At 40.1% G+C, this 25,245-nt stretch overlaps 1 protein-coding gene and 1 long non-coding RNA gene across 3 annotated transcripts in view; one reads left to right on the top strand and one right to left on the bottom strand.

Annotated features, from left to right (window-relative positions):
* SORCS3 (sortilin related VPS10 domain containing receptor 3) overlaps nt 1–25,245 on the top strand; it is a 646,463-nt gene that overhangs the window by 600,626 nt on the left and 20,592 nt on the right. For both annotated transcript variants that reach the window (XM_051823565.2, XM_051823568.2), the window contains 3 exons: nt 3,298–3,469; nt 5,995–6,181; nt 13,404–13,537. In XM_051823565.2, the coding sequence (XP_051679525.1) occupies nt 3,298–3,469; nt 5,995–6,181; nt 13,404–13,537 (493 nt within the window). The remainder of the gene's footprint in view (nt 1–3,297; nt 3,470–5,994; nt 6,182–13,403; nt 13,538–25,245) is intronic.
* Nucleotides 11,922–25,245, bottom strand: part of LOC127484164 (uncharacterized) — a 34,033-nt gene continuing 20,709 nt past the window's right edge. Inside the window, exons 3-4 of the long non-coding RNA XR_007910933.2 lie at nt 13,748–13,872; nt 11,922–12,431 (exon numbers count right to left, since the gene is read on the bottom strand). This is a non-coding gene — a long non-coding RNA (uncharacterized lncRNA). The remainder of the gene's footprint in view (nt 12,432–13,747; nt 13,873–25,245) is intronic.

Raw genomic sequence — 25,245 nt, 5'->3', positions numbered from 1 at the left:
GCCCATGAGAGTATTTTAGGCGTGGAAAGGAAGACACTCTGGCCAAAAAAAAAAAAAAAAAAAAAAAAAAAAAAAAAAAAAAAAAAAAAACACCTAAATGAAAGATTTCTGTGAGTGAGATCCCAGTGGAAAGAACGGGCCATCAAGGAAGGAGGTACCTTTCTCTGAAGGGAGGAGAGAACCTCCACTTTGACTATGACCTTGTCTAAATAAGATCGAAGTCGCCGAACTCAAAAGGTTTCCATAGCCTTGGAAACTCATGTCTAGAGCCTAGGGAGATTACTGATGCCATAAACAAGAGTTTAGGTTAAGTCAACAACAGGAGTCACTGTGTACTTACTTCTCATGTGGGATCTGTCCTTAATGTGTTGTCCAATGTGAAGTAATGCTATAACTAGTACTGAAACAGTATTTTACACTTTATGTTCCATGTGAGTGCAAACTGATGAAATCTTTACTTAATAGATACTAAATCGACCTTCTGTATATAAAGATAATTGAAAATGAACCTTGATGTGAATGGAATGGGAGAGGGAGTAGGAGATGGGAGGGTTGTGGGTGGGAGGGAAGTTATGGGGGGGGAAAACCATTGTAATCCATAAGCTGTACTTTGGAAATTTATATTTACTAAATAAAAGTTAAAAAAAAAAGAAAAAGAGGTGTATTAGAGATTATGGGGTATACAGAGAGAGTTTATGACAGGTGACTTATGAGGGAAACCAAGGAGTTCTTTAGCTCAGAATACTCATTTTGGGGAGCATCAGAAGAATTTTCGAATCACGTAGATTTCAGTGCTCTTTGCCATTTGACTCTGGTAGACACTAGTTATTGTTTGGTTAGGAATTTTTATCTTTTTTAAGATTTATTTATTTATTTGAAAGGCAGAATTACAGAGATGTAGAGGCAGAGAGAGAGAGAGAGGGAGGGAGAGGGAGAGAGAGAGAGGTCTTCCATCTGCTAGTTCACTCTCCAAATGGACACAACAGTCAGAGCTATGCCAATCAAAAGCCAGGAGCCAAGAGCTTCTTCCAAGTCTCCCACTTGAGTGTGGGGGCCCAAGCACTTGGATCATCTTCCACTGCTTTACCAGACCATTAGTAGGGAGCTGGATCATACCTGGAACAGCCAGGACTGGAACTGGTGCCCATATGGAATGCTAGCACTTCAGGCAACAGCTTTACCTGCTATGCCACAGTGCCAACCCCAGGAATTTTCTTCTTAAAAGAGATGCTGCCTTGTTTCTTGAGCCTCAGGAGAAGAAAATTAATACAAGTGATATGCATATATTTCCATGCCCTCTGGTGATAGATGACCTGAAGCTCTAAGATACTAATGCTGAAAAATTAACAATTCAGAAGTTAGGAACTCCTAAGATAAGAAGGTCAAGGTGCATCATTGGTAATCCTCCACTCCCATGTATGTTTCTTTCTTGGCTCACTTAACCATCATTCACAAATGCTTGGAAAAATTTTCCCTAGAGATTTGTTGTCTGTCCTTGTCTCTGCTGCCTTTATGATCTACGAGAGAATTGTCAAGTGGATGGGTGGTTTAATAGAGCACTTTTCATGTCTTAATATGCTCATATATCATCTTGGCCTGGTGTTAGAATGCAACTTCTGATTCGGGAGATGTGAGATAGGGATCCCTTTCTTCATTTTAACAAACTTCCACATGATGTCATAATTATTAGAATCCATGAATATGGAGAGCTGACCATGTATGGCAAAAAGATACATGGGAATTTCATCTGAAGCGGTAGCTACATATACACCATTTGTTTCACTTCCCCTTAAGATCTCTAGATGGAGGTGAGTAGCGGGTGCTTCAGCAGGGAAGACCGCAGGAGAAGTGTCAGATTTAATGTGAGACCAGCAACACTCCAGAGGAATTTGTCTTTCTCTGCTCTCAAGGCCAGGAGGAAAAAAGGCAATGTGGGTGGCTTGGTTAATTATTGTTGACATAGAGGGTGAAAGAAAGCAAGATATGATATCAGTGGTGATAAAGATGATGGTGGTTTTGGTGGTGGTGTTACATTTACTTTATGTACTTTTAGCAGAGCATTGATTAGTATAGCTTTTAGATGATGATATGCCTTGAAATAATGTTGGTCACACAGATCAGGACTGTAGGCAGACACTTGGCTTGAATTCCCATGCTAGGATCAGCAGGCAAGGGAGGTGACATGAGATCATTCTGCTGTGGTCACAGAAGTTCATGGTGCTTTATAGGGAGGTTTTACCAGCCAATATCTTCTTCTTCTTTTTTTTTTTTTTTTTTTTTTTTTTTTTTTTTTTTTGACAGGCAGAGTGGACAGTGAGAGAGAGAGACAGAGAGAAAGGTCTTCCTTTGCCGTTGGTTCACCCTCCAGTGGCTGCTGTGGCCCGTGCACCGCGCTGATCCGATGGCAGGAGCCAGGTACTTATCCTGGTCTCCCATGGGGTGCAGGGCCCAAGTACCTGGGCCATCCTCCACTGCACTCCCGGGCCACAGCAGAGAGCTGGCCTGGAAGAGGGGCAACCGGGACAGAATCCGGCACTCCAACGGGGACTAGAACCCGGCGCCCCAACAGGGACTAGAACCCGGTGTGCCAGCGCCACAAGGCGGAGGATTAGCCTAGTGAGCCACGGCGCCGGCCCCAGTATCTTCTGAAGTGTAGTTTTACTTCAGTGGGATTGAATACATGTATCAAACTTGTGCTTCTATACTGGCATTTGAGTTGAGTGGGGAAATGGAATATTAGTGAGAAGAGAAAATATGCTATAAAATAGCCCAGTGGCTCCAGTAAGGGCAATTAGATATTGGAGGAGTAATGACGTCCTGGGATTGGAGAGAAGACAGAAAGAGGCCTGTTAACCAATGAGAGTTGGAAGTCTCATGTTCTAGCTGCTTTCTGGTATTGAAAAAGTCAGAGCTAGCCTCAGGGAAATAGAACAGACCCCTTCCTCACAGAGAAAAGCACTTCTCCTCCTACTTTCCTGGCCCAGTGGTCTGCCATCTCCTCTGTTGTGTGTGAGTCAGACATTGATTTTTCGTGGCTGGCTTAGACACTGATCTGATCCCCGGCTCCCCAGGTAGGATCGATAATGATGTGGAAGGAGCGGCTCTTTCCGAGGCAGAGGGCCTACAGTTCCTCAGCATTTGTTTAGGTTCATGAATGGCTGTCATCTTGGAGATTTGGCTTTTAGGGGCAGCTGGGTGAGTTGCCTCTCTTGTCCTTGCCCTGTTGCACTCTTACACACACACACACACACACACTCAATCCAAGCCACACCACTGTTAATTGTCGATTCTGTCTAGGTACCGGAGGATAGTATCCAACAACTGCACAGATGGGCTAAGGGACAAGTACTCAGCCAAAGCCCAGCTGTGCCCTGGAAAAGCCCCTCGAGGCCTCCACGTGGTGACGACTGATGGACGCCTGGTGGCAGAACAGGGACACAATGCAACCTTCATCATCCTCATGGAGGAGGTAGGTGCCCAGTGGGGTCTCTGAGGTCAGAACTCACATGCAAGCCATTCCCTGCTCCACAGAGGGAAGAAAGGCCTTAGGTTCATACAGGCCACTGTAAGCATCAGTGGTGAGAAGCTAAGACTTTGGGACAGGAAACAGGCAGGGATGAGAGAGGGCCACGGGTATTTAAAAACGTTCGTCCATTCATTCCAGTCTGCAGTGGGGCCCCCTTTGTTTCGGGGCATGCAGTTATGGATAGATTCTTCAGGCTCCTCTTTAGGGTCTCCTCTGCTAAGGAAAAGCTTAACTTCGTGAGACCATGAACTGTAAGCTTTACCAAAAGAAGGAGTTTCAAATTTCATCTGTTGTTTTCAGGAACCTCATTGGCTTTATCCTAACCCTTAGTCCCATTGATTAGAAAAGTCCACAAAGCCTTAAAAAGGTCATGAAAGTGTGAATATGACGGTGGGGAAAGATTATGAAATCCTTTAAATTACCTTTATGAATAATATTCTATTGGTTGCTTTTTCATCAGCTACCTGCTCCATTAGTTTACTCTTTAGTGTCTTTTGCAATCTGGGCAGTAAAATCAGACTGCATACATTCATTTCAGGATGGAAACCGCTCTCTTGTCTGCTTCTTGCTCCCTGTATGAGCAGTTTCATTTCTTCCCCAACCAGGAACATTTCAGAGACTTTTTGCTGAGGTGGTGCAGCAGGAAGGCTTGCCTGATTGACAAAGCCTCCTAAATTTATATGCAAATTGCTCTGTGCTCTTGAGATCTCCAAAAGAGAGCAAAGCAGGGCAGGGAGCCTTTTTTTCACGAATAGGAGCATTCAGAAGCCTTTAAAGTCAAGACTACACTGGACAGGACAGTGAAGTTTCCTTATCCTAGGTTGACAGATTCCTCAGCCTTCACCGACACTGGGTGTTTGAATTAAATGACTTTAAGACTCAGAGAAGGTCATTATCACATTTCCACTAGGGAGTTTCCAGGACCAGAGCTGTAAAAACCTTCTCTTGAATGGATATGAAGAGCCATGATCTTATCCATTTGAATTACTTCTAGTTCATTTTCACTTTAATTTATATTCATAAACTCAAGGGTAGTTGACATTGTGTGGGGGGCAAGAAAACACCTATCAATATTTCATTCACATCTGGGTTGCCATGGAGGAAGAGATGGGAAGTGAAACTCTGATCCATGCACATTCACTGGGCAGAAGGATCAGCTAATAATTCCAAGTGATGTATTTCTCTCTAATCTGTCATCCATCTGTGTACATGAACAGAGACTTCCTTTTCTTCCTCTTCTAGTATCTTTGCTTCAGGATCAAGTTCACTGCATTTATGCAAAATATTGGCCCAATATAGTGGGAAATGAGTGCAGAAAGAATGGGGTTTAGCAATGGCTCTTAAGAAACTTAAATGCCATCCTGGGGTGCTAAGATGCATTCATCTAAACTATTCACATCACATCACCAGCAACACCCAAGGAGCTCTGAGACTTCCAAAAGACAGAGATATCTGTCAGCTGGGATGATCAGAAGAGGCTTCAGGAAAGAAAGGGATTTAGGTAGGCTTAGGAAACTCTTAAGAACAAGAGAACAGAGATATGATTTGCCTGCATGCAGTATTTATAGAATAGGAATAATCGTCCTACTACATATTGCTATTTGGAGATTGAATTATACAATATAAGGAGACTTCAAAATGTTCATGGAAAATGGAATTAAAAGGTAAATCTTATTCTAGAAGAAGCATATTTTGAAATTGATTCATGATGTTCTTGTAGAACATGTTTTCCATGGACTTTTTAAAACCTCTCTTGGATTTCAAAAATTTTTGCCCCCAAATAAATTATCTTTTAATGCTATTTTCTATGAATCTTTTTGAAGCATTCTGGTTGTGTTAAGTGATTGTAGCATAGTTCTTGGGACATAGTAGTGAACATTCAAATATAGGAACAACCATAATGATAACATTGTAGTTTGCAACCATAGAAGGAAAACAGACTACTTATGTCCAAAAGTTGTGTCTTCCACAACTAGCTAGGAGTTTGGTCTGCTGAATTTTTTTTGTCTCCATTTATAAAATGAAAATAATAATATTCTCTGTAATTTAGAATTGTGAGGAGACTAACTGCTATGCACTGTTAAGAAACTAAGTGGTAGCTGTTGCTATTATTTGCTCTTACTATTAAGACATAGAAGAAGAATTCAACCATGTGAGAGAGAGACAGGGAAGCCCATGACTTTCCCACTTCAGAGCTTCATAGAGGCTCCAGCTTACTGTTGCCTGTGTCACACCAACTCAGGCTGCTCCAAACTTGGGCATACAGGGACAATAGGTCCGTAGTACCTGCCAGTAGTACCTGAGAGTATCATATATGAGTTTCAGGATCGTGTAAAGGATATTTTAGCCCTTTGTGCAAAACTGTAAGTCCTGAGAAGGTGATGCTAAAGCTACAGGAAAAAGCATGAGATAAGAGTCAGGTTGAAGCATGTAAAAGAACCCAGGCCAATTGCTATTTCCTGTTGCAGGGTGATCTGCAAAGGACAAACATCCAGCTTGACTTTGGGGATGGGATTGCTGTGTCCTATGCTAACTTCAGCCCCATTGAGGATGGCATCAAGCATGTGTATAAGAGCGCGGGGATCTTCCAGGTGACAGCCTATGCAGAGAACAGCCTTGGCTCAGACACAGCTGTCCTCTTCCTGCACGTAGTTTGTAAGTAGCGTGGGCCAGCTCCTATCTTCCTTTCCTCCCTGGTTGACATCACCCTCTGTCCAAACTTCCTGGAATTGGAAGCTGAGGTCAGGTTCATTGTATCTACTACAGTAACCCAAAGTGAGAGACTGAGATGGATACCCACCTCTGTTTCAGAGCTTAATGATACTGACACAGATAGATTATTGTGAAAGTTTGGCTGATATATTACCAACTAGCTCCTTTTTAGCACTTCTCTGCCACAATGTGTGTACATGCAGACATTCAATCAGGCCAATGTTGCTTCTGCTTGCTTTGGAAAATCCTGAAAATATAAGAAGTAGGAACCCTTTTGGTTGGTGGTCTCAGACTAATTTTCAAACTGTTATGAGTGAAAATAGCACAAATCAAAGTAGACCATTATCTCTGTTGGAGGAGCTAAAGAAGGATTAAAGAAATATATGTTTAGATTTTAGTGTAGCACCAAAAGCACACAAACTTAATTCCTACATCCAAGGTTACTGCAAGTTCATTGTGTTGAAAATAATTCTAAGAACTCTCCAGAATTTTTTGTTGTTATTTTAGAATCTGTTTCATTGCTTTTGACCATTTCTTGACACGAACTGAAATAACAGCTGAAGTTCTGAAATATATTGCTTTTGTTGAGTGTATTTTTAAATATTTATTTTTATCTACTTGAAAGACAGAGAAAGACACAGTGTAAGAGATAGATCTTCCTTCTACTGGTTCACTCCCCACAGGCCTGCAACAGCCAGAGCTGGACTAGGCCAAATCCAGGAGCTCAAAGCTCCATCAGGGTCTCTCATATGGGTGGCAGGGACCTAGATATAAGCCATCATTAGCTGCCTCCCAGGATGAATGAGTAAGAAGCTGTCCATTGTGCCACAATGCTTGCCCCTCATTTTATATGTTAACTATCTTGATAATTAACAGGGACTTAAATCTTGTTTTTAAATATCTATTTATTTGAAAGGCAGAGTTACAGGGGCAAAGGGAAGACAGAGAGAGGCAGGTGAGGGGAATGGATCTTCCATGCACTGGTTCACTCTGAAAATGGCTGCAGTGACCATGGATGGACTGAAAGCCAGGAGCCAGGAGCTTCTTCTGAGTGTCCACATGAGTGCTGGTGCCAAGTACTTGAGTCATCTGCTGCTGCCTTCCCAGGCACATTAGCAGGGAGCTGGATCGGAAGTAGAGTAGCCAGGACTTGAACTAGTGCCCAAATGGGATGTCGGCATTACAAGCAGCAGCTTTACTTGCCAAGCCACAGCGGTGGCCTCTAAATCTTGTTTTTAGGATGTTAGATATCAAAAACATGTTCTGATAGAGATGATAGGGATGATACTTAGTTAAGACTTTTATTGGTGATACCTGTGGATCTCAGGATTTCCAAGATTCCTACTTGTACAGTTGTCTTCCCTATCTTGGGATGTTTCAACACCTCCAGTGCATGCCTGTAACTAGAGATAACACCAAATCTTACAATTTTTCCCCTAAAGTTAGGGGCAGGTAATACATACATCATGGATACACTGGATCAAGTGTCCTGGGTGGTATAACATGAGATTATATAACACAACTAAGAATAGCATGCAGTTAAGTTTATGGGCTGTTACTTGGATTTTCTATTTAAAGTTTTCTGTGTTTGACTAGATTTGTGAGTAATATGCTACATATGGTGAATTTCAGTGAAAACAAGGAGCATCTTTGATATTAACAACCCAGTGATGCCTTCAGCTCCACTAAGGAAACAGCCCATTCCTAAGAGGTCCTGGCAAGCAGTAGGCACTGTGCTAGCTCCCTGATCACAGTAGTAGTACAGGGACCAGCAGTGATGGTTCAGGTGTATGGGAGGAGATCTGGATTGTGCATCAATTGTATACCTAAAAACAACAATCTACATGACCTTGAGGTAAATTCGTTCTCTATTTTGTTTGAATTCCAACTTCAAATGATTTTATTCTGTTACTTTGCCTCAGGAGGCTGCTGTAACAGTAAAGAAAAAATACACACACACACACACAAACCACTTATTTACTAACTCAGCAAATATATAGAGACTTCTTAATGTGTGCAAGACAGGCGTCTGGGCACGGGGAGGTGACAATATAGCTATAGTCCTACCCTTGCAGAATTTACATTGTGAGGGACAAGGGGAGGTACTGCTAAAATGGGCCATAAATAGAAAAAATGGTGATAACCACACTGACCAACTACAATCATTCTATGCCCAAAGCACCAGGTCACCAACCCAGTTGGGGAGTATGCTAATTTTTTACAGCCCAGATTTCAGAATAACAGAGACCTATGTTCAAATTCCTATCATATCCCTATGTTAAATGTCTGAAATTGATCAAATTCCTCAATCTTTATAAACTTCTGATTCTCCATCTTTGCTACTATAATAGGGAGTCTGTGAGTGTCACATTGGGTAAGTCTTTGTGTCATGGAGTCCCCAAAACTACACCCAGGCCTGGGAATTCACCAGGAGGACGAATGGGGCTCAGTGTGTGGCTTCTTTCATGGCCAAGATCAGTTCTACTAAAAACATACAAAGAAAAATCAGCAGAAAAGTTCAGGGCACAAATCTGAGGGATAGTCAGGCATGAATATCCAAGAGCTCTCCTCCTGGAAGTTACACAGGATGTGCTCATTCCTCCGGGAATGATTGCTAATATCATGTGTGAAGGACTGCCTACCAGAGGAGCTCACTGGAGACTCAGTGTCCATAGTTTTGATGGGGGATTGGATACGTAAGGACCTGTGATTTGTATATATGAAAACTCCAGGTGCTTATGCAGGCATTCAGAATACACCATATTTCTTGCAAAAATAGTTTAGATGGAGTGAACCACTCTTGTGACTTAGCTATTGACTGGAAACACTCCCAGGGCAGATTCCCAGATGCCAACCAAGGGCCAGCCTTGCACGTAGACCTTCCTAAGGATAGTAATCTCAGGTCTGTGTTAACGTTTTTCTGCACCATGTGCAAAATGTTGCTTAGCACCCAGCTTAGCTTGTGATGAATGCTACCTGTTACTATAGTAATTACTGGTACTTCCTATGAACTGTCTGCCTGACACTTCTGCTTCATTTAAAAATGAAGACAAAGAAAGTAAAAGAACTTTACAAGGGGCTACCCCACTGAGGGGCTACCCTACCTGCATTGCCCACTCTGCAGTGAGCCTTGCCTACAGCACATGAAGACCAACATGTCTCAGTGGCAAAAAAAAAAAAAAAAAAAAAAAAGAAAAAACACAACAGCAAAGAGCAGGTTTACATTGTGGGTTATGTGCATGAAGGAGGAAATGTTCCTTGAAACTTTTATCGTGCTCATAATTCCCTCCGAATCAATCATGGCTGCATTTACCAGACAGTTATTGTCGTGGAAACTGCTCTTGGCCTCACCTTGGGCCATTAGCTAACAAAAGTAGTTGTTAGCTGCCTGTAATAACCAATATTGCACAGATTATTAGATTTTTATCAAAAAGGCCAGTATCTGACACCGAGGATTTTGGGAGATCGCTGGGTTCCTCCCGAGTCCTCTCAGCTCGCTCTCACTCATCTACGTTTGTCTCCATGTTGAAGGCTGGAGCTTCTGGCTCTGTTTTTCCCTTAAGAAGCTGCTACATGGTGTTGTTTCTAATGATTATTTTTTAACCAAACATGCTTTCTCTGAAGCCTGAGTAGAAGTGACTGTGTTTGATGGTGCTCCAATTCCTGGAACTCCTTTTGTGTTTGGCATGAGTTTAGGGAATGGCCTTCTTTGCTCTTGGGGGCAACAGAGCACCTGCCAATGTCAATGCTGGCTGAACCAAGGCCCCTGGGAGACAGATGGCTGAAGAGAACTTCTAGAGCCACAAGCCGTAGGTGAAGCCTCACTTACCTGTACAAAAGCCCAGAATTCCTGTGGAATGGCTTGAGAAATCAGAGAAATCAGCTTCATGCCTTTTTTTTAAGCTTTATTTATTTATTGTGAAAGAGTCACAGAGAGAAAGAAAGAGTTTCCATCTGCTGGTTCACTCCCCAGATGGCCATTGGCTTCATGTGTTTTGGGGGATAGCAGTAAGAACAGAAGTAATGGCTTTGATGGTAAAGGGAGGGTCCTTTCCCATCAAATGAAGAAAGAACCTTGCAATGGAGAAAAATTATAAATTTTATTTAAGAAATAAGGCTCCGCATATTCCTCCTGGGACACAGGCTAGCGAGAAGCCCTTTTCCATAGCCTCTTTCTCTTACTCATCAGTAAAACACAGTAAAGACAGAGAAATCTGGTAAACTTGTAAAAATGGGCAAATAATTCAACTGAAGTAGTCATTGTTTTCTCATACCTGTGGTGTTTTACTCTCATTGACATCAAAAGAATCATCCAAAAATAACACAGATTTGCTTATTTAAAATAAATTTTAAACCAACTGTATATATGAAGTGATGCTAGTGCCGATGTTGTTAGTATACTTGGGTTAAGCCAGCCTGTGATGCCAGCATCCCATATGGGCACTGGGTGGAGTCCCAGCTGCTCTACTTCCAATCTAGCTCTCTGCTAATGTGCCTGGGAAAGCAATGGAAGATGGCCCAAGTGCATGAACTCCTACACCCACGTGGGAGACCCAGAAGAAGCTTCTGGCTCCTGGCTTCAGTCTGGCCCAGCTCCTGGCGTTGTGGCCATTTGTGGGGTAACCAGTGGATGGAAGATCTTTCTGTGTCTCTCCTTCTCTCTCTCTCTGTTTCTCTCTCTCTCTGTAACTCTGCCTTTCAAGTTAAATATATATTTAAAAATATAATTTGCTTTAAAAAATCTTGAGGTACCATATATCTGAAGCCAGGGCAGAAATCCATAAGCAAGAAACATTTTCAAACTCTATATAGATTTTTTAATCAATTTTTAATGGACAGAAATTATATATTTTTATTGTGTCCTCACCACAAGATGGTAAGTATGTGAGATAATGTAGTGCACAAGTTAGTTAGTTGTATTGATACAGTATGTATGTATGTATTCCACAATATATACACACATATATATATATGTGTGTGTATGTGTATATTTGTATGTACATACATACATATATTTATATGTATTTCAAAGCAACATTGATAAATGAGGTCATCCAGTATTTGTCTGTCTTTGTTTATTTCACTTCAGATAATATTGTAAATACATACATTCTTGAACATATGTTGATCGTTCAGGAAAATGCAGTCTGTCTTAGCTAGACTCACTACCTAAACAGCAATTGCTATCCAAACATCTCACCTAATATGAAGTCTCCTATTGCACAGAATATGCCCATTGAGACTCAAAATAATGTAATCTGTCTTCAGAAGCAATTTTGTCCATTGATAGAAACAGTAAATTTGTGTTGGGGATGTATTAAGTGGTAGAAAGATACCTATAATTAGTAATATGATACTTTACCCATCTACACAGCACATTCAGAGATTCTATGGCTATAATGAAGGCAGAGCAAGTATTGTCCCTTATTTTCAAGCACATAATATGTGTAGAATTGAAGTTCTATAGGATAAAGGAAAAGATCAGACAACTGTGGCAGGCATTTGGCCTACTAGTTAATACTCACCTGGGGCCCCTTCACATCCTATGTTGGAGTACCTGGGTTCAAATCTTGGCCCCATTTCATATTCTGGATTCTTGCTAATGTGCACCCTGGGAGCCTGCAACGCAATCTGGGTCTCCCACATGGGTGGCAAGAACTCAAGTCCTTCAGCCTGGCCCAACCCCAGCTTTTGCTACCATTTGGGGAGTGAAACGGTGAACACATGATCTCTTTGTTTCTGTCTCTGCCTCTCTGCCTTTCAAATTAAAAAAAAAAGAGAATAAAAATTATTTGAAAGACTATAAAGTCAAATTTGTGTCAGACTTCAAATGAGAAATGTCCATCTGTTTTCTTCCTTTTTACTTTTAATTATTGGTATATCCTAATTGTGTTTATGGGGTATAGTGTGATACTTAATTACATGTATTTGTCATTTCTTTGCATTGGGAACCTTCAGATTCCTTTTGCCTAGGTGTTTATAAAATATCTAATAAGTTGTGAACTGCAGTCATTGTACTGTACAAACTGAGCGGTCTCCAAAGCCAGCTAGGATGCAGACAGTGAAGGGTAAATGGCCTGAAAAGTGTACCCTCCCCGCCTCCAGGAGGGAGAATATGGACTCCAGAAGAGGGGTGCCCTTGTGCCAGCCGTGGCCTTAGATCTTCATACAGAATCTCTTCAGTCATCTGCACCTGTCAAAATGATGGTGAAAATGAGAAGTTGTCCTCTAACATGGTGCCAATAAAAATATTCTAATTGGACTTTGTTCAGCAGGAAATATTTGAGGAAGGGAAATAAGGAATAAGAAAAGGTAAAGAACTAAAGAAAGGAGGAAGGAAAAAAAGAAGGAGTAGGGAGATGGGAGAAAATCCCACAGAAAGAGTTGGCTCTCACACCCTAAATGCATTCTGGATGCAATAACAAGTTTTCATCAGCATTTTCCTCTTCTCATTTTATTTTGGAGGTGGAATAAATTAAAATTCTGACTTTTTAGAGCTAGGATGTGTTCATATTTGTACTTTTACCTGCCAGTTTGGAACTTGATGCTGCTTATACCAGTATTCCAAAGAAAGGAAAGAGAAGCAGCTTTTTTTATTATGTAGGAGCTGGCATTTGTTTCTCCTTCCCTTTTGTTCAGATGGCCTTTTCAGACTCTGAGTGATCCCCACTGTGTACTGAGGGTGACAAGGCACAATGGCCCATTGTTAGAGAGGATGCAAACCAATTAACAATTGAGGATAATGGAAGAGCCCTCCATACAATGCACTGACCCCCAAATCACAATACAGGCTAATCATCAGAAGTGGAATAGGCTGCTGTATGTCTTCCTATTTGTTGGCCAAGTGTCCTGTAAACTAGTTTTATCCTTGGACTGGAAGTTCATTAGCATTCCTGGTTGGGCTTATCAAATGTAAATTAAGTTCAGATGTCACTCAAAAAATCTGAACCCTGATTTGAGTTTCCTGTTGAACCTGGTGCTTCATTTCAAGTGTGTGTATCCACACACACACACACACACCTTCCTAACATTTGTGAGTTTGTGATCCGCACTTTCACATGGTAGATGGTGACAAGGATTCAGATTAATAATCTGGGAGTGTGGTGAAGTTTGACGTTTTGCTCTGGGAATGTGAGCATTGACAATATTTTTCCTGTTCCTTTAGGTCCAGTGGAGCATGTTCATCTCCGAGTTCCATTTGTTGCCATAAGAAATAAAGAGGTCAACATCAGTGCCGTTGTGTGGCCCAGTCAGCTGGGGACTCTGACCTATTTCTGGTGGTTTGGTAATAGTACAAAGGTTCGACCCTTTCTTTAGATCTACATGGAATTCTCCTGTTGTCCAACTTCTGTGTTGATGTTGGGGACCCTGGGGTTGAGGCAATGAGGAATGAAACTATGAGCCATAGTATTGAATCAAGCAAACCTCCCAACTCCAAGTTCAGTACTTTAATAGGGAAAGTTTAAATGATGCTAAGGAAGAAGAAATAGTTTGAGAAAGTATACAAACCTGTATGTTCTTGCTCCTCAAATCAAAATTGCAATTGCTTCATTTATTTTAATCCTGGCCTTCCACTCATTAATTCCATAATATCAAGGAAATTACTTAGCAGCTCTGAGATTAAATGACCCCATCTGTCAAATGTAAAATAGATACCTAAGTGTGGGGTTGTGAAAATTAAATGGGATAACACAGGTAAATGGAGTAAGACATGTGATGAGCTAACATGAGTAAAGAAACCTTTTCAACACTTGCTAATATTCTATAAATGTCAATGTTTTTAGACAAAATACTGAGGTTGTCATGTTTCCAGGAAAAATAACTAACTAGGTCAAATTCTAGACTTTGCACATATTCCCAGGACATGGTGATGGTGATGCCTGTGTTGAGAATGACAGCAGTTGTATGATAGAATCAGGGGAAAAAATTGAGTGCCTCAATTTAATTATTGTTAATATTCTTCTGTTTGGACAAATATATAATGGCATATACCTGCCATTATAACCTAACATAGAAGTTTCACTGCCCTAAAAATGCTCTGTGATTCACTGATTCATCCGTCATCACACGAAATCTCTGGCAACCACTGATCTTACTGTCTCTGTGGTTTTGCCTTTTCCAGAATGCTGTACTTGAAGTTGAGGTCATATAGTATGTTGCATTTTTAGACTGGATTCTTTCACTTAGAAATATGCATGCACATATATGTCATGTGTTTTCATGAATTGAGAGCTTATTCATTTTTAATGCTGAATAAGAATCTGTTGTCACCGGTGCCGCGGCTCAATGGGCTAATCCTCTGCCTTGCGGCGCCAGCACACCAGGTTCTAGTCCCGGACAGGGCGCTGGATTCTGTCCCAGTTGCCCCTCTTCCAGGCCAGCTCTCTGCTGTGGCCAGGGAAGGAAGTGGAGGATGGCCCAAGTGCTTGGGCCCTGCACCCCATGGGAGACCAGGAGAAGCACCTGGCTCCTGCCTTCAGATCAGCGCGGTGCAGCGGCCATTGGAGAGTGAACCAATGGCAAAAGACCTTTCTCTCTGTCTCTCTCTCTCACTGTCCACTCTGCCTGTCAAAAAAAAAAAAAAAAAAAAAAAAAGAGAGAGAATCTGTTGTCTGGATTACCAGTGTATTCACTCAGTTACTAAAGGACATCTTAGTTACCTCCAAGTTTAGGCAATTATAAATAAAACTGCTGTAAACGTGTGTGTTCAGATTTCTGTGTGAAGTATGTTCTCAATCTTTGATAAATAATAAGACTGAAATTGCTTGGTTGTATTGAAACAGAATGTTTGTTTTGTAAGACACCACCAATCTGTCTCCCAACATGGTGGACGGTTTTACATTTCCACCAGCAATGAATGAGAGTTCCTGTTACTCCACATGATCACCATCATTGGGTGGTGTCATGTTCCAGATGTTGGCCATTCTAATCAGCTTAGTAATATCTCATTGTTGTTTGCATTTGCATTTCTCTGATAACATATCATGTGGCACATTTTCTGTGTGCTTATTTGCCAACTATATATCAAATTTGATGAGATGTCTATTGAGATCTTTTGTTTGTTTTTTAGTCTGGTTGCTTTTTTGTCATTGTTGTTGAGCTTTAAGAGTTCTTTGTGTATATTAGGTAACAATTCTGGTATATCTTTTGCTAATATTTTCTGCAAGCATATGGCTTGACTTTTCATTCTCTGGACAGTGTCTTTTGTATTTTTAATGAAGGCCAGTTTATCAATTATTTCTACAATGGGTCATATGATTGGTGTTTTATCTAAAATGTAATTGCCATCATAATGTCATCTAGGTGTTCTCCTAAGTTATCTTCTAGAGTTCTATGGCTTTGCATTTTATATTTAGATCTTGGATTCATTTTTAGATTCATTTTTTGGTGGGTATGTCTATACCTAGATTCATGTTATTTTTGCAACTGCTTGTCTAGTTGTACAAGTACCATATTTTGAAAAGAGTATCTTCACTCTGTGATATTGCCTTTGCTGTTTCCTCAAATATGAAATGGATTTATTTCCGGCTTTCTATTAAGCTACATTGATTTATTTGTTCTTTTACCAGTGCCACTCTGCCTCAATTAATATACATTTACTATTGGTCTTCAAGTCAGGTGGGGTCAGTCATTCAACTTTCTCTTCTTCGATATTATGTTTGTTAATCTGAGTCTTTTCCCTTTCAATATAAACTTTAAAATTCTACTGTTAACTAAAGAATAACTTGCTTGGAGTTTGGGGTTCCAATGAATCTACATCAAATTGCTAAGAACTGACATCTCGACAGTATTGAATCTTCCTAGCCATAAATAAGAGGGTTTCAAAAAATTCACGGAAAATTCACATTATCACTTAATTCCATTTTCCACAAACTTTTTCGAAACTCTCTTATTTCTTTTCATTTATTTAGTTGTTGTTTAATTTCTTTGAGTAGAGTTTTGTAGTTTTCTTTACATATGAGAGTACCTCAAAAAGTTCAAAGAAAGTGGAATTAAAAGTTTATATTTGTCAAAATATTTGAAATCCATATTTAATGTTTATAATCATTTTCCATGAACTTTTGTAGGTCTGGCACATATTTTATTAAATTTATCATAATTATTTCATTTTGATAGTACTCATATAAATGGTATTGTATTTTTAATTCAAATTTTTCTTGATCATTACTGGTATATGGAAAGTGATCAACTTTTGTACATTAACTTTATATTCTGCAACATTGCTATAATCACTTTTTATTCCCAGGAATTTATTTATTGTTGTTAATTATTTTGGATTTTGTTGGATTTTAAAAAAAATCATTGATAGTTGATATGGTTTTTCACTTCTTAAATGTTTGGTAGAATTCACTAGTAAAACCATTTGGGCCTGGTGCTTTCTGTTTGGAAAGATTATTAATGACTGGTTCAATTTCAGAAAGTTATGGGCCTGTTAAGATTTTATTTCTTTTATGTGAAGTTTGGCAAGTTCTATCTTTCAAGGAATTGATCCATTTCATCTAGGTTATCAAATTTGTGGTAATGAAATTGTCCATTGTATTTATTTATTATCTTTTTAATATGCATAGGATCTGTAGTGATGCCTTCATTGATTTCTGATATTAGTAAATTATGTCCCCTCTCTCTTTTTAAATTAACCTGGCATGAGGCTTATCAGTTTTATTGTTATTTTCACAACAGCAGCTTTTGGCTTCATTTATTTTCTCTATTGATTTCCTGTTTTCAGTATCATTGCTTTATGTTCTAATTTTTATTGTTTCTTCTGCTTATTTTGGATTGAATTTGTTTTTCCTTTTTTAGTTTTCTAAAGTGGAAGAATAGGTGCTTGTTTTTAGATTTTTCTCTTTCACTACATGTGTACCCAGTGCTATAAAGGTCATTCCAAACTCTGCTTTTGCTATTTCCTACCAATTTTGATAGGCAGTGTTTCCATTTTTATTTAGTTAAAATATTTTCAAATTTTCTCTTGTGATTTCTTCTTTGATGATCTATGTATTGTTTAAAAGTGTGTTGATTAATCTCCACATATTTTTCTATTTTCCAGTTATCTTTCTATTATTGATTTATAGTTTAACTCTGTTGTAGTCTGAGTTAGGGCATTATATAGTTTCTCTCCTTTTAAACTTGTTAAAGTGTATTTTAGGTCCAGAATGTGTTCTGTGTTGGTAAACATCTGTATGAGTTTGAGAATTATGTTACTCTGCTATTGTTGATGACACAATCTATAGATGTCTATTATATGCAGTTGATTGACATAGTTCAACTATGTCCTTACTGATTTTCCTCTCCTTGCCTAGCATATCACTTGTATCTTCAAAATTACTTTATTTAGTGGTTGTCCTAGAATTTGCAATGCACATTTACAATGAATCCAAGCCCATTTTCTGTGACTCTATCCTACTTCTAAGGTAATAGGGTAATACAACTACCTAATAAGATAATCATAATTCTTCCCTATTACCTCCTGTATCTTGTTGTCACTTAATTCACTTATATATAAGAATCCATTAGATATATACAGAAGCATGCATAATCAATTCATTGTTACAATTATTGTTTTAAATAAAATATTGTTAGGTCAACTAAAAAGAAGAGGAAATGTGTTTTATTTTACTGTTACTTATGTCTTCTTCTGTGCTCCTTGTTTCTTTATGTGGTTCAGAATTTCTGACCAGTATTTACCCTCCCTTCTTTATAAAGAATTTAACAGTTCTGGAAGGCACATCTGCTGACAACAAATTCCCTCAATTTTTATTTATCTGAAAACATCATTTTTTCTTCTTCATTTTTGAAGAATAATTTTATGAGGTACAGAGTTGGTGATTTGGTGCTTTTGATCTCAACACTTTAAATGCATGACTCCACTTCTTCACTGCCTGGTTTCTATGGAGAAGTTGGAAGTAATTCTTGTCTTCTCTAGAAGTAAATTGTTTCTTTCCTCTGGCTTCTTACAAGCTTTTTTCATAATCTTTTATTTGCAATGGCATGAAAATGATATACTGAGGTGTAGGCTTTTCAGCATTTATCCTGTGCGATGTTCTCTGAGTTTCATGTGTCTGTTTTTTGGTATTTGTTGTTATGTTGAGGGAGATTATGGGTCATCACATTGTTTCATATATTTCTCCTTTTCCCTCCCTCTTTTCCCTCTGGGTTTAACTTTACATATATTTATACATTTTTATTTGTCTTGAACCCTGTTTATATATTCTGCTTCTTTTGCAAAAATTTGTTCTCTTTGATTTGCAGTTCGAATGTTTTTATTGTAATATCTTCTAGCTGAGAGATTCTTTCCTCAGTTGTGTTCTTCTTTCTATAATTTTTATTTAATGTATTTGAAAGGTGGAGTGACACAGAGAGACATAAAGGGAGAAACAGAGATCTTCCATCCCTTGGTTTACTCCTCAAATGGCTGCAGTAGCCAGGGCTGGGCCAGGCTCAAAGTGAGAAGGCTGGAGCTCCATCCAGGTCTCCCATGTGGGTGGCAGGGGCCCTAGTACTTGGACCATCTTCTGCTGCTTTTCCAGGTGCACATGAGGAAGTTGGATCAGGAGCAGGGGAGCTAAGCCTTGAACTGGCACTCTGATGTGAATGGCAGCATTGCAGGCAGTAGCTTAACCTGCTGCACCACAGAGCAGGCCCCTCAACTGTGATCTAACAAGCCAATCAATGACATTCTTCATTTCTGTTACATTTTGATCTCTATAATTTCTTTTTGGTTCCTTCTTAGGATTTCCATATTTCTACTTACACTGCCATCTTTTCTAGCATGGCATCTACTTTATCAGAGGCCTTAGTATATTAATCATAGTTGTTTTATCCCAGTCTATATTTTAGCAAACTTGCTGTGTCCAGTTCTGTATCTTCAAACTGTTGTTTTGCCTTTTGGTATGGCTTGTAATTATTTTTCTTTATGGTTAGACAAAATTAATGCATAAAAGGAAGTGCTGTTACTAGGCCTTTGGTGAAGTGGTGGTGACATATGAGGAACCAGAAGCTTTCTGTAGGCCTGTCATTAGGCCTGCATCTTTTAGTGGGCCTGTACCTCTGGACTAAGTACTTTTCAGGTGTTTATTAGTGCCTCCTCCAAGGTGGGCAAGCACAGCTAGGGTGTGTATTTCCCTTCCCCAGAGTCGTTAGTCTGTGATAAAATCTTAGCAGGTTAGGCTCTGATTTACCAGTTTCTTCTGGAGGTAGATCTCATTTATTTATTTGTTTAAAGAGTGCTCTGATATGTTACAAAAATCATTCCTTTTTCTTTCTCCCTGCTGGAAACAAGAAAGTTTTTTACCTCTCTCTCTCTCTTTTTAAAATTTAATTTAATTTATTTATTTTCTGGAGAGGCTTTTAAGGTCTTAGTTACAAAATTTACAAAATCATGAGGACTTTCCTATGACTGGACTCCCGGAATTTTCAATTCTGACTTGTGTTTTTCTTGGAAACTCGTGATGTAATTGACATTGCTCATCCTGGAAAGAGGTTTAATTTAAAAAAAAAATTAAAGAAAAATATCCCATCAGAGTTTGGAATACAGAATATCAAAAGATAGTGAAATAAGTATCTGGTTACTGATTAGTGATGACCAAAGGGAACTTCACCCTTACACTCAAACCTTGTCTTGTATGAGTGGACAGTAACTCATCTCTGGTCTTTCCTAGGGAAGCGAACTGATCCTGTGGTCAGAATATAGACCTTGGATTTGTAAAATTGTAGGTTAGGTTTCCAGTACTGCCACCTCTTGTCTGTGTGAGCTTGGTCAAATTATTTGACCTAAGATGCAATCTACTCCCTGAACACTGAAGGGAATGTCAGTCTTATCCTGATTGTGTGAAGGTGAAGATCATATATATTTACATGGCGTATTGTATTTACTCAATAAATGGATGCTTTTTATTATGTCATTGAAACTGCTTTTAGGATGTATTGGTAAACAATAGAGCAGATAACTATTCTGTTTTGACACATATCTTTTCTTTTTGTATTTTTATGCCTCAGGCTTCCAAATTCATTTCTTGGTTTAGGTGACTAAAGCTTTTGCACCTCTACCATTATAATTCAACAGGATAATAGCAAAGCAAGATACTTAGTGAACTCTCTGGTACATTAGAAAAGTACACTCCCTTTGTGAGATGAGCATCCCAAGTTCAAGCAGTTAGTTGCAGATCTAGACCTACAACCTAGGGCTCCTAATTCCCATCCAGCAAACCTTAATTCTGCCCACAGCACCAAGATAGTTTAGCTGCACCATAGACGTGTTTGTATCCTAGAGGTTGCACACTCAAAATCTTGGTTCAAAGCTCAGCAGACACATGTGGTGAAAGGATTGAGAAAAGACTTTATTGAAAAAATGTAGAAAGAGGAGAATTTTAAGTTAATTTCTCATCTGCATATATGAGATGTTAGCTGTCAATTCAGGGAGCTTTCTTTCTATAAATGTCCATTTACCTGGTGGGCTCTACTGAGAACTCCTGTGCACAAGAAGAGTAATTCTTGGCCATTATCAACACAAGAGTTTACTCAGCAGCCTGCAAGAACTGAAGACACAATAAGTACAATCTTTTTTTTTTTTTTGAGTTCCTCTACAATATCATTTTTTTTGAGTGCTGATGCTGAGATCTGAAAGGCCATGCAGTGTCTAATTAGTAATTAGGTTTTTTTTTTTTTTTTTTTTTTTTTGACAGGCAGAGTGGACAGTGAGAGAGAGAGAGACAGAGAGAAAGGTCTTCCTTTGCCGTTGGTTCACCCTCCAATGGCCGCCGCGGCCGGCGCGCTGCGGCCGGCGCACCGCGCTGATCCGATGGCAGGAGCCAGGAGCCAGGTGCTTTTTCCTGGTCTCCCATGGGGTGCAGGGCCCAAGCACCTGGGCCATCCTCCACTGCACTCCCTGGCCACAGCAGAGGGCTGGCCTGGAAGAGGGGCAACCGGGACAGAATCCGGCGCCCCGACCGGGACTAGAACCCGGTGTGCCGGCGCCGCTAGGCAGAGGATTAGCCTAGTGAGCCGCGGCGCCGGCCTTTTTTTTTTTTTTTTTTTTTTTTTTTTGACAGGCAGAGTGGACAGTGAGAGAGAGAGAGACAGAGAGAAAGGAGTAATTAGGTTTTAAAAACCATCCATTTGGGCCGGCGCCGCGGCTCACTAGGCTAATCCTCCACCTAGCGGCGCCGGCACACCGGGTTCTAGTCCCGGTCGGGGCGCCGGATTCTGTCCCGGTTGCCCCTCTTCCAGGCCAGCTCTCTGCTGTGGCCAGGGAAGGCAGTGGAGGATGGCCCAAGTGCTTGGGCCCTGCACTCCATGGGAGACCAGAAGAAGCACCTGGCTCCTGCCTTCGGATCAGCGCGGTGCGCCAGCCGCAAGGCGCTGGCCGCGGCGGCCATTGGAGGGTGAACCAATGGCAAAAGGAAGACCTTTCTCTCTGTCTCTCTCTCTCACTGTCCACTCTGCCTGTAAAAAAAAAAAAAGAAAAGAAAAGAAAAACCATCCATTCATTCATTTAAAAGGAAGAGAGGCAGAGAGAGAGAGAGAGAGATCTCTTATACCATGGTTCATTCCCCAGATGACCACAATACCCATGTCTGGGCCAAGCCAAAGCCAGGGACTCCATCCAGGTCCTCCATTTGGGTGGCAGGGTCCCAAGTACTTTGGTCATCATCTGCTGCCTTCCAGCACATTAACAGGGAGCTGGATCAAAAGCAGAGCAGCTGGAACTGAAACCAACACTCTGAGGTGGAATACCAGTATTGTATGCAGTGGCTTGATGGCTCCTTTAACTGGCTTGAGAGAGAGAGAGAGAGAGAGAGAGAGAGAGAAGGACAAAAAGGAAAGAAGAAAGGAGAGAGGGAGTGAGGAAAGAGAGAGAGAAGGTGATTGGGAATTCAAGTTTATATTTCTCTAAGAATTGTCTATATTATCTTGAACAAATCACTTAATCTGAGTCTTTCCTTTGGTCTTAAACACAGATCCTAATATCTAACACATGATCAGCACAGTACTGAGTTATTATTTGAAATCCATCGTGGTTCTCTCTCTCTCTACCTACCTAATCTCTATTATGCCATATTGTGAAAATTTTATTTTATATTACATATTGGTATTATAGTTGTATTATTTGAATTAGTGATAACCAGAAATTATCCTGTGTTAGAAATTTTTCATCTGTTACCTTGAACATGAAGTGGTGCACACTTGCCCAAATCGCAAAGAACTGACAACTGGTTTTGTCTTCAAAAAATCTAAAGAATGTTCATACACGAAAGACTTCATTTCAGAATAAAACAACCTAGGTTGAAGCCTAGACATATTTTTCTTTGCTGTAGGCCTTTACTCTAAGTCCTTTGGGTCTCAGTTTTATTGATCAAAATATTTAAGTGAGAATAGTAGAAGATTAAGTAGTGAAGGGTGTATATAGGGTTTAGAACACATCTAACCATTAGTTGTGCAAAAATGGTTATGTGGTCCATTTGCATGAGTTACATTTTCAGTGCTTTCTACTAGTACCATCCCAGAAATATGTCAAGATGGCCACAGTGTCCAATAATTGATCTAATTATCACCATAGTTGACTGGAAAATGAATGGGTGTTTTTGGGTGTGATGATGAGTGCTGTGATTTTAGAGTGCTTTGCTCCCTTTGATAGCAAACTGATCTGTTAAAGGAGTTAATCCTGATTTGGGGCATTTATTCCTGTATTTGTTTTGTGCAAGGGATATACAAGGTTAAGCATCAGAAAATCAGTGAAATCAACCATGGCTTTCGTATGTTTAGAAGTAGCAGAACACATACAACATTCTCCATAAATTCTTTGAGATTTTTTTGCCAAATTAGAAGGCAAGTTGAATCCACAATAACTGGCGAGCAAATGTGATGTACATATAAGTAAATAGATGAGTGCATGCATTCTTGAAACCCAACTCATACACCTATAAACCTATAAGCATGAGATGTTAAGTTGTAATAGTACTGCTATGGGTCTTTTGGAAGATTCTGTGTTTTGTGCTAGATATCCTGAGGAATACAAAAGAGCATAAAACTCAGTTGTTATCTTAAAGAAACATAATCTATTTGAGAAAATGAGGTTAACATCCAAGAAAATATAGAAGAAGTGAAGTCAATAGGAATGTAATATTACTGGTCAAATCAAGTAGCTTAGAGGGCAATGGATGCAGACGTTGTTGGTCACGGAGTGAAATTAGTCCGGCACTGACACTGAAGAACCAGTAAAACAGAGGCAGTGAAGAGAGAGGGATTTGTGAGTGAAGGTGAGGCTTTGGGAATGCTTGTGTTATGTGAAGCCACTCTAAAAGGTTCATCTGGGCAGAAGCTGGAGAAGAAGCTGAAATTTGGAGCGGATAGTTGATGGATGGCTGTGAAAGACACAAATGTAAGGTTTGAATTTTTTCATGGAAACTCAAATTTAGGACAGAAAGATGGAAGATAGAGCCAGATGTGTGGACAGTGATGCTTTAGCAGGTACTTTCAATGAGTTTTTGGATGTATTTGAGCATGTGTATGCGTGTGCACACATTTTAGCAAAATTATTTTTTCTGTGAATTTTCATATTAATTCCATAGTCATAACAGAACTATAGGAATTACTTTGCTGTGTTTCTTTCTTGCCTTTGGGTGTATTTAATATTTTACACAGTTCTGAACATAGCACATCTACAATTATATATGCTGCCTTTCCACTTCATGTGATAAGCACTTTCCATATATTACTGTATAATCTACTGAAGGTCTTAAATAAGGCAAGCACAGTGATTGCATAGTCTGTTCAATCTGGAAATGGCAGCTTTTATCAAGATATGCATTTTAAACAGTGGGCATTTTCTAATATGCAATGTTAACTTCCTGTGTCTGTGAGGCTGATGTAGCCTTCATCCTGAGATTTCCCTGCAGCTCGTTGTACCATTAGGCAGGTGGAAATCTCATAACCAAGTACTCAGAGCTTTGTTGCCTCCCTGCTGTGCTCAGTGGATAATATGTGACCTGTCGCACGGGCGAGATGCTCAGTGGGGAGGGATGTAACCCCCAGCCTAAGCAGGGCGTGCGGTATTATTCCAAGGAGCTGATTGTGGGCCGGCCCTGCAGCTTGGAGCAAGCACAGAGACAGAAAAGTAATCGGCTGCCTGTTGGATTTGTGGGGCTCTGAACGGCCAATTTGCTGGGATTAACAGAGGTCTGGCTTAATAAATGTGTCTGCTTGCCTAATAGATTTGAGTAAATGAACCTTAAAATACTTGATTTAATTTAGCATTGGGCACTAGATATCAATGACCAATGAAGAACTCAAGAATCCTGGTGAGTGTTCCAGCTTTGCAAGGAAGTGAAATCAGCCATGATGCCATAACAGCTGATGGAAAACAAAAGCAATTTGGAAAACAAAATTAGCTTCTGCTATTTTCCTAGCAGGGACGTCTGTGGCCTGCTATCAGGGGAACAAGTGTTTCCATTCAGCACAGTTTGTTTGTTGTGGCTCAGTGCCCTGACCGGCTGGCAGGAAGCCCTTGCTCTCCCACCTTAGACGGCAGGCCTTGTCCTGCAGCCCTGCGCTCTTACTTGGTCCTAGGTCTTCTAGGGAATCAGCTAGATGGAGACAAGATCAAATCTGCTAGAACGGGAGGAATTCTGCTCTTCTCAGAAGAGACGCCGTTACTCAGCACTGGCTCTAACCACCAGAGCCTTGCGACAAGAGCTGAAGAAGATGACATACAACCAGTGAAGGTTTCCTGAGGAGAAGACTAGTAAAGGAGAAAAATGCCTGGTGGCAAGAGGTGGGAGGAGGCGAGAGAAAGCCAAGGGCCGTAACAAAACACAAGGACAGTGAACATAGCCGAAGAGAGTCATTCATGGAACCAGATAAAGTAAATGCACATTTATAATTTTTCTATTTTAGCCTACTAGTTCAACAGTAGAGTTAGAAACATACCAGGGGATTCAAATTCAATCCCATTGAGGTGGCATGTACCAATGCCATCTCACTAGTCCCAGTGATCAATTTCTGTTCACAATTGA

The sequence above is a fragment of the Oryctolagus cuniculus genome, chromosome 15 (assembly GCF_964237555.1).
Source record: "Oryctolagus cuniculus chromosome 15, mOryCun1.1, whole genome shotgun sequence".
Classification (NCBI taxonomy): domain Eukaryota; kingdom Metazoa; phylum Chordata; class Mammalia; order Lagomorpha; family Leporidae; genus Oryctolagus; species Oryctolagus cuniculus.
This window is presented reverse-complemented; position numbering and strand designations above follow the sequence as displayed.